Source organism: Cryptotermes secundus, unplaced genomic scaffold, assembly GCF_002891405.2.
Source record: "Cryptotermes secundus unplaced genomic scaffold, Csec_1.0 scaffold289, whole genome shotgun sequence".
Lineage (NCBI taxonomy): Eukaryota > Metazoa > Arthropoda > Insecta > Blattodea > Kalotermitidae > Cryptotermes > Cryptotermes secundus.
Window position 1 is genome coordinate 1,007,369 of NW_019722431.1, and position 7,920 is coordinate 1,015,288.

A 7,920-nucleotide genomic window follows, 5' to 3' on the forward strand; every position below is an offset into this window, starting at 1 on the left:
GAACTGATCGATACGCACTGTGCATCCACTTATATAGCTGCAGTGCTTGCCTGTGGCGTAATGAGTGCCACGTCACAGTAGGACGTTGATTACGGTTACGTTAGCGTTGCGCGTTACGTCACCGCGTGACGTCACCGCGGAGGGGAGTGGCGGGGAGCGCTACGTTACCGTGGAGAGGAGGGTGGGGGGGGTTCTCAGTCGCGCAACATGTTACAATATGGTTGTTGTGCAAGAATTGTCACCACATGATTTCCAGAACTGAATAACAGCGGGCGAAACGTTATTGGAAACTTTATCCCCTGACACTTGTTTTCTTTAGTGATGAGGCACATTTTCACCTATCCGGATATGTCAACAAGCAGAATATGCACTATCGGTGTGGTAACAATCCCAGAGAGCTCCATGAGAGGCCACTTCACAGTGATAAGGTGACAGTATGGTGTGCGTTGTTGAGAGTTGGAGTTACTGGCCCTTATTCTTTTGAAGAAGACAATCATGCAGTTACTGTCAATTCACAGCGGTATGTGGACATGATTAAACACTTTTTCGAACCAGCTCTTGAAGAAATGCATCTAGGAAATGTCTGGTTCGAACAGGATGGTGTCACAGCCCACACAGCCTGAGCTTCGATGACAATTTTGAGGGCAAAGTTCCCCGGATGGCTCATCTTGCTTCGAGGTGACATCCCGTGGGCAGCGCACTCACCTGATCTAACGCCCTGTGATTTTATTTTATGGGGATACCTCAAGGCAGAGGTTTTTAAACATCGCCCCACAAACCTGCTTCAGCTGAAGAATGTTATTCGGCAGGAAATAGCCCAAATTCTGGTGCACATGTTAGAACGTGCAGAGGGGAACCTCAGAAAACGGTTGCATCAGTGCAGAGAGAATGGTTGGGGGGGGGGGTTCCTCTGGNGTTCCTCTGGAGTAAGAGACCAGATTTTGCATCCGTATACACAAATCAGACTTGCAGTTCAACTAAAAAGGCTTGAGGTTGATGGCCAGACATCTTATTAAATACAGTGCACAGTCTAAAATAGATGAAAACAGGGAATATCAACCACAAAAAAGATATTTATTTGGTCTGGTATTGATTTACAAATGGATGCTAAGTGTTTCACAGTAAAGACTTGAATTATGATGAATTCTATTTCCTTGATGAAAACGGATTTAGCTTTGAAAGCCATGATGATATCTTCCTGGAAGAGAAAGTAATGCGAATCAGATTATGCAAGATTTGAAGCTTTCACGATAAATAAATGTGCCATTATTTTCTCTGACAATCAGTCGTTTCAATATCGAACTAGAAACCACTGTTTCAGAGACCTATATCAACACTGATGTGAATGCCAAACCTGATGACAGAAGCTGAGGAGATCTGTGAAACGTTGATTTTTACTTTAATATTAATGTGGCTGATCACCCAAGAAAATTTTAGCACATGAATCTGATTCATTATAAAAAGTGAGAGCATATATTCGTTGCATTAAAGCCTACTGCCACGCAATTTCCTTCTGCAGAAGAAGATACTGAAATATAAAATTTGTTAATAGATACAGAAAGGAAATTATTATAATTGTTTGGCCATTAAAAGGATGGATAGAACAAAAATACCGAGAAAGGCATTAGAATTAAAAATGAAAGGAAAGATACATATGGGATAACAAAACAAGATGGTTCAGCCAGGTACTAGATATGCTGAGAAGAGAGGAAATTACTGGAAAGAAATAAAGAAGGAAAGATTGGAAATCTTTTTGAGTATTAACCTGTATATAGAGAAATGATGCTAGGAGGAGGAGAAACCAGAAGAGAGGGAATATGTAAGGCAAGAATTGTTTGAACCATACTTTCTACAGGACTAAACCACTGTAACTGTGTTATCTTGTAACTCTATTAACAAATTCTGGAATCCAATTTCTTCATTAAAAATTTTATTTTTCCTTCTAAATTTCATAAATATCCTGTTGCCTTGTAATGGTTAATACTGTGGCTTCTTATATGGAAGAGAAATTAGTAATAGAACAAGATGGCATCACAGAGAGGATTTCAAATGTGAAATTAAAGGAAAACATGTAGACAGAGATCAAGATGAGAACATGTCAGGGAAGATGTCACACAGAAGGAAGAGCATCAGAGTAAATTGCGGACGGTAATATTTTAGAAGACAGAAATAAAAGAAGATGCTTTGTTGCTAGACAACCAACATAAAAGTCAAAACATCCTGAAGAAGGAGAAGATGTTGATTTGGTATCCACTTACTGGCTCTTAACATTTCCCTCATATTCTTCCAAGGCAGCTTTCACCTCCTCTATGCCTGCTGCTTGAAGCTGCTCCACCAACTCTGCTCGGTACATTATTTTCAATGGCTTTGGCTTGTTCATAACTTCTTCCCGATTCATTTGTTTCTTGATAGCCTCAAACATGGTCAAGCCATACCATTCCACTTCTTCTTCAGTGTACTAGGCCACATGTAACAATAACACAAACACTTTCAAATATAGTGGGTTACTTTATGCACCATCTGGTCTCTCATTCAGGAACTGCATTTTTTCCACAGTGTATTTATGAGCTTCACTGATTCTCATAATACAGTAATTATTCCATAAACAGCCATAACCAACCAATGGAGATATGGTATGTTTGCGGTGAAAATGGAACTAAGTTTCAGGTTTATTACATGATGCTGCAGTAGATGTGGCACTATCTTTAACAGACAAAGCCCTCTCCCTGTCTCAAAGAGGAAACCCCATTTCCTAAACTGTAAATGCCAGTAACAGAATTAAAATAAGGTAACAAGTCCCATCAGAGCTTGCAGCTGGCCTTCCAGCCAACACAGCAGCACCAGCAGTGAACAACTACTGCTCTCTTCAAGCTTAGTCTGTATGCAAGTAGCTCCTCCATTATCCTCATGAGGCTGAATGGAACTGTTCCAGACCCACTACTTCTCAGAAAATCTGGTAATGCCGGGAATCTAACCCAGGACCTCTGGATCTGTAGCCAGGAACTCTGACCACTAGACCACAGAGGCAGCCAAAATAAGGATGTACATGTATTATTTGTAACAGCAGGTTTTGAGGGATCTCAAAATTCAGCCAAATGACTTATAAAGATTATTATTTTCTGAGGTGTGATATCATATAGTCTGGTACATGTTGGCTGACATTTTTGAGGAAAGCACTGCCTCTATTGTCAGGGCCAGAGAGTATGCCGGGCATGGAAAAAAAACTGTAAGGATAAAGGCTGTGGTAAGAGCTCTGAGTGAACCCATAGGAACAAAAAGAATAGTCATAGTACATAGGTCCTTCTCTGTTCTCTTGTCCTCGCTCCTGTTGGTTCACTGAGAGCTCTTTCACCAGACCACATCTCTACCACTATTTCCATGCTTGGCATACCCTCCAGCCTTGAAGACGGAAGCAGTACATTCCTCAAAAATATCAGTAAACTTCAGACTATGTGGCATCACATACCAGAAAACAGTATTCTTTATAGTAGCTGCTGTGAGACTCAAATCTCACAAAATGACTTACGTTTCCCAAATATTTTTTGTATGTGTTGTACACGTCTTCTCTTTTAACAGGATCATCTGGATATAAATCTCTGTTCATCAAAGATAACAGCATTTTTCGTTTCAGCTTGAAGGCAAGAAGAGATTGCAGATCACATGCCGGTGTCTGAAAGAAACGGAAACATCTTTGCTTTTATTTATCCTTCCACTTAATGCTGAGTTAAGAGCATGTGGAGCTTTAACTCTGTGCCCTCTATATCATGTCACGTTGTGGTACAGAAGTAGCTCCAACTTTTTATGCAACACTAGTATACAGAAGAGAGTAACTAACTGAACCAAATTTTCCCTTCTCCCCTCATATTCCTTTTCCATCCACCTCACAATACTCTACTTCCCCTTCTCCCCACCACTCAATTGCCCAGCATTCAATTCACAATTAAATCAAATGCCTATTAATTGAAATCTACATAACTTAGTTGCACACGTTAAAATGAAATCACATATTTTGAATTCGATAATGTTCTCACAACTGTGAGAACCTCAAATCTCATACTTTTACTTTTCTCATGTATTCACTTCTGTTTCCCATGCAACTCACACTAAATGTTCTAAATTCAAGATTTCAATTTTTAAAACTCTTAACCATTTCAGGTTTTACCTTTACCTAACAAAAGACAAACATGGACACAGACAGTCACCTTCAGGATGTAATGGTCCAAGCCGTAATTCTCATGAATCAGATCCAGTGCTCTCATGGTCACAACAACTGTCATGTGCTTGTTGAGAATCTCACTATAGATCACACTGCGATGAAGTGTCGGGAACCAGTAGTGAGGCACGCGTCGTCGACGTGGTTTACGTTTTTGAAACCCGCGTACAATCCCCTCTCCTCCCCAAAGACCTTGATGACATTCATTTGGGAACATCATAGGGATTGGAAAATTTTGCACAGGAGTTCTGCAACAAACCATGGATCAGCAATTATATATATTTCAGATGAGGTGGGGGTATTTTAAAGAGATTTGGGGCTGGACTGGACAGCATCATAAAAGACAGATTCTGTAGCTTAAAAACTATTAAATATTTATTTGTACTGATGGGACACACTATAAGCAGGCTGATGCAGCCAAATGATGTGTGTATACTGATCAAGTGATTTTGAGCAAAAAAGGAATCTTAATAAGAAGGGTCAAATTAGGAAAGTTTACAGAGCCATGGCTGTTTGAAAGTAAGATAAATGCATACCAGAAATAATGGTTTTTAATGAAAATTTTCAGAATAACCTCAATGTGTTACTTAACACGACAACATTTTACAAAAGAAAAAAATGTTTAAACTGTCTGTGTGCAATGACTAAATAATACTTTATCTACTTCTGCATTATGTTATTATGAAACAATTCATTAATGGTTGCTATTTCTGGTATGCCTTACTTTTGAAATTGCTACAACTTCTCAAACTTTAAAAACTGAGCCTATGTCAATAAGACTTTTCTTTCCTTAAAATCACCTAATACACATATAAAATTTGGCGTGAACCACATAGATACAGTGTACCAAATTACTGATGTAATTATCCCTCTGATATATGCCATATTAGTGAATTATGAAGACAAACGACTAAAGATTTTGATGGAAGATGTCACATCCTGTTTAAAGATGTAAACCCAGCACTTACCTGGATAGACTGAAGAAACCCACAAAAATACCTACAGTACTGCCACAACAATAACAAAGCTCACAAAGCATCATGTTTATCAAGAACCTGCTGCACTGCATGAAACCAAGATGGAATCATATGGTACAACAGACAAGTTTCACTGCTGCAGAAGACCTAACTTGATGTCCTAGTGACTTGAACTACTTTCCCCATCCCAGATGCCATATATAACATGAATTTACTATTAAGCGGGCAAAATATTACTTTGTTTCTAGGCCTACTATAATGCAACAATACTTTAAAAAAAAAAAACCCATGGCCTGTAGTCCGCAAGAGAACTATATCGACCAAGCGACCGCCATTTGTTGGCGAAGTTAGTGCCAACTTTTGTGGATAGTGTGTGTCGCGTGGTCAGCACAACAGATCCCCACGGCCATTAATCTCGGTTTTCTAGACTGGAGCCGCTATTTCCTTCAAGTAGCTCCTCAATTATCCTCATGAGGCTGAATAGACCCCATTCCAGACCCACTACTTCTCAGAAAATCTGGTAGCGCCTGGAATTGAACCCGGGACCTCTGGATCTGTAGCCAGGAACTCTGACCACTAGATCACAGAGGCAGTCACTAACAATACAAAACAATATTACTTTAAGCTCTTCATTAGGAATACTACATACACTTCTCCAGTCTCTGGATTGCGCTTCCATTTGCCGGGTTCCGGAATATAGTGAACAGGCACTGGCTTCTGTTTCTTCCATTCATACCAAAATTTCTTGTAAGCTTCAGGGAGTCGAGCAGCTACACCAAATGAAAAGTTATCTGGCTTATTGAACTTTAATATTCTGTTGGGGATCTACAAAATAGAAGACATTCATTTAATTCCAAATTAGTTATACATTTTATGCAGTTCTTCAGAAAGATATAAGAATTACAGAGACTTTTACAATGGACTCTGAGTCACCTTTGGTTGATACTGAGTACACTACAACTTCATATTAGTCAATGACAGATTGGTTAGTAGACCAAATATGGCCTGAATTCCATTTCACCACATCCAGATCTGCAACTACTCAGCCTCTCATCATCCCATGTATTTATTTATTCATTTATTTACTTATGGATTGTTTTACGATGCTGTCTACAGAATTCAGTGGTAAAATGATTAATGAATTGGAAAGGATGTGAAACAAAGCAGTCATCGCGTATTTGAAAGCACTATCCTGGCATTCACCTGCAGTGACCGAGGAAAATCATGAAAAACCTCAGGACAGTCAGTGTCCCAGCTCAGATCTGAACTAGTCATCCCCAAATATGAGTTGAATGCATTACTGCCTAAGCCAACTTGGTTGGTGATCCTGCGTGTATCAAAGAATTCTTGTGGAGTCAAGTTACCTGGGATCTGATGCTAAGGTCCAGCTTATCCCCACACCACTCAGCATTATATGTAGACAATGGACAATATTACCTTCATGATACTAACATACAAGATTATGTATAACGTGATTAAGGTTTTTCAGATTAAAGATCAAGGTAACTTGCATGCTTAAGACAAGAAAGGTAGTAATAACATGCTAGCTGGTCACCCCTATCCCAAACAATGACAAATAAGCTTGGAGCATGGCAGAATGATTACCAGTAGGGGAAAGCTAAAGTGCTGGCACCATTGCAACCACAATCCCACACTCACTGCTGCCCTGGAATTAATTCTTGATCCTCTGCAGTGGGAAATCAACCACCTACTGCCTCTATACTGTTTTTTGGGCCTTTCCAAATACTAAGGTTATGTTTGTGTCATCTATAACATGAGGGAAGTCCTCCAAACAAGTTTTGCCCTGTGTGAGCATTTTAAACTGTACAAAATAGTGACCACATACACATACATACCAGTATATGACCAATTTCAAGCGCTTATTGAGTTCCTACACCTAACAGAATCTATTCTAACTTACAGCAACATTCCTGTCAGTGGATCTGGATTTTATTTAATGTTACTTGTCCTAATATAAAACATTCTAACAAACCACAGTACTGTAGATTTATATTTTAGACTTAATGATACTATATTAACTGCTATTATATGCTGTGTTCGGAGCTTTAAAAAGCTACAAATTTAGGAAAGGGCATTCATTATTTTTCCCTTCGGGTAACTAACTCCAATATTATGGTGTCCAGGGTTTATTTCTACAATGGTTTAAATCCTACTTTCAAAATAGGAAACAAAGGGTTGAACTAAAATATACCAATAACAAATATAATTCAGACTGGGAACTAGTTCGCTCTGGTGTGCCACAGGGTTCACTCTTGGGACCTCTACTTTTTAATGTTTATATCAACGATTTTCCCCTTGAAATAAGAGAATTTTCTGAAGTCATAATGTTTGCAGATGACACAAGCACTGTCTGTACAGCCAAGGACAATAATAATTTAAAAATAAAATTAGATGATATTTGTAGTCATATGAGTAGATGGTTTCAGGCAAATCTTCTTGCATTAAATCTTGACAAAACAAAAATTATAAAGTTTACACCAACAATACATACTGATTATCTGCTAACAACTATGCTTCTTAACACAATACTCAAAACAGCTGAAGCTACAACATTTCTGGGTTTACAAATTGATAATCATCTGACTTGTAAGGTGCATGTAAATCAGTTACTTCATAAATTGAGTATGGTTGGATTCCAAATGCGAAAATTATCTTATATTCTAAACAAAAATAACTTAAAATCTGTTTATTAGGCATATTATCATTCTT

General features: G+C 38.7%; 1 protein-coding gene across 2 annotated transcripts in view; it reads right to left on the reverse strand.

Moving 5' to 3' along the window:
- Positions 1 to 1,053: 1,053 nt before the first annotated feature.
- Positions 1,054 to 7,920, reverse strand: part of LOC111861411 (39S ribosomal protein L28, mitochondrial) — an 8,000-nt gene continuing 1,133 nt past the window's right edge. For both annotated transcript variants that reach the window (XM_023845952.2, XM_023845951.2), the window contains exons 2-6: positions 5,840 to 6,015; positions 4,203 to 4,461; positions 3,527 to 3,670; positions 2,259 to 2,458; positions 1,054 to 1,198 (exon numbers count right to left, since the gene is read on the reverse strand). In XM_023845952.2, coding sequence (XP_023701720.1) covers positions 1,147 to 1,198; positions 2,259 to 2,458; positions 3,527 to 3,670; positions 4,203 to 4,461; positions 5,840 to 6,015 — 831 coding nt within the window. In that variant the 3' untranslated portion in view covers positions 1,054 to 1,146. The remainder of the gene's footprint in view (positions 1,199 to 2,258; positions 2,459 to 3,526; positions 3,671 to 4,202; positions 4,462 to 5,839; positions 6,016 to 7,920) is intronic.